The sequence below is a fragment of the Trachymyrmex septentrionalis genome, unplaced genomic scaffold, assembly GCF_001594115.1.
Source record: "Trachymyrmex septentrionalis isolate Tsep2-gDNA-1 unplaced genomic scaffold, Tsep1.0 scaffold9, whole genome shotgun sequence".
Classification (NCBI taxonomy): domain Eukaryota; kingdom Metazoa; phylum Arthropoda; class Insecta; order Hymenoptera; family Formicidae; genus Trachymyrmex; species Trachymyrmex septentrionalis.
In genome coordinates, this window is record NW_017306091.1 from 4,827,006 (window position 1) to 4,828,392 (window position 1,387).

General features: G+C 34.5%; 1 protein-coding gene across 1 annotated transcript in view; it reads left to right on the forward strand.

The window, feature by feature from the left end:
* The window catches only part of LOC108755795 (cationic amino acid transporter 3), a 10,662-nt gene that overhangs the window by 5,034 nt on the left and 4,241 nt on the right, over positions 1–1,387 (forward strand). Inside the window, exon 2 of the mRNA XM_018499061.1 lies at positions 943–1,238. Within this exon, the coding sequence (XP_018354563.1) occupies positions 1,007–1,238 (232 nt within the window). The 5' untranslated portion in view covers positions 943–1,006. The remainder of the gene's footprint in view (positions 1–942; positions 1,239–1,387) is intronic.

Genomic DNA, 1,387 nt, shown 5'->3' on the forward strand with positions numbered 1-1,387 from the left:
TATTAGAAAAAATTATCCTCATATAATATTTTTTAAAAGTAACGACCACCTTAATATGAATATATTTTTATACCAAAACTTGATGTTGGTGTCCAAAAACTTGTTGATACACCGCTTGTGAATAAATAAACCGAACTAAATTAATAAGTTAAAACATCCTCTACCATTATTTTTACAATTTTTATGATAGTTAACGAGGTATTAATTTCTAAAAAAGTTTTAAAGAAGTGAAGCGGATATAGTCGACGCATTAGATAACTTCAAGATATCTTTCAGAATTTTTTATGAAATATAAAATGATATTTCTTGAAGAATATTCTTAAAAATATATCTTAATTATATTTATCTAATGTATATCTTAAAGTATAAATCTTTTATACGTTGATTTTGAACATTCTGCTGATTAGGTGGGTTAAATAAACTAAAGCAAATAAATAACAAAGCAAATAATTGCGAAAATTGTAAAATGGTAGAGGACTACTGAATTTATTCTGCAGTTTAATCCGCTGTGTATCTGTCCTCAAGCAATGTGTCAAAAAGTTTGACATAACACCTGTATACATATACGTGCACTAAATTTATAAAAAGCTGATAAAGGGGCCCCGGGCATTTTACAATTACTTTTACTTACTACAGCTCCGAAAACCTTTTGATAACATGCAGAATTATACATGCAGGAATCCTTATATTAAATTGAGTTTAAATTGTAGACTATAATATCGACAAACAGTTAGCGCAGAGAGCGGTATCTTAAGCTATCTGAGCGGTCTGGATTAATCTTTAAAAAGCTGGCTATTAATTAATTAGCGCGGTATATGCCGAATAATCTTTGTAAATAATGTTTCGTAAATAACGTCTGATTTGATTCATTTGAACGAATGATTACGAATGATATATAGTATACGCGCGACATAATACTGACGACATTCATACACATTTTAGCTTTAGTATAACGCTGCAGCAGAGTTGAAAGCAGAGAAAGAAGAAGAGCCCGGATCCGTGCGATATGACGAGTCGTTTGTGGAAAGCGTTGTCGCGGCGGCGTGTAGAACTGGAGAATGAAGATACGAAGAGCGAATTGGCACGGGTCCTCGGTTTATTCGATCTGACTGCACTCGGCGTGGGTGCGACTCTCGGCTTAGGCGTCTACGTCCTCGCCGGTAGCGTCGCCAAAGAGACGGCTGGACCTGCCGTTTCCATATCTTTCCTCATAGCTGCCATCGCGTCTGCTTTCGCGGGTAAATTAAATCGAATCGATTGCACACACAATCATTTACACATACTTGTATACATATATATCATATCGATCAGGAAGAGTCGGGTACAATTTTAAGGCTTGTTGACAAGGTGACAAAATAACGTAATAATCAATCAATATATGTATATA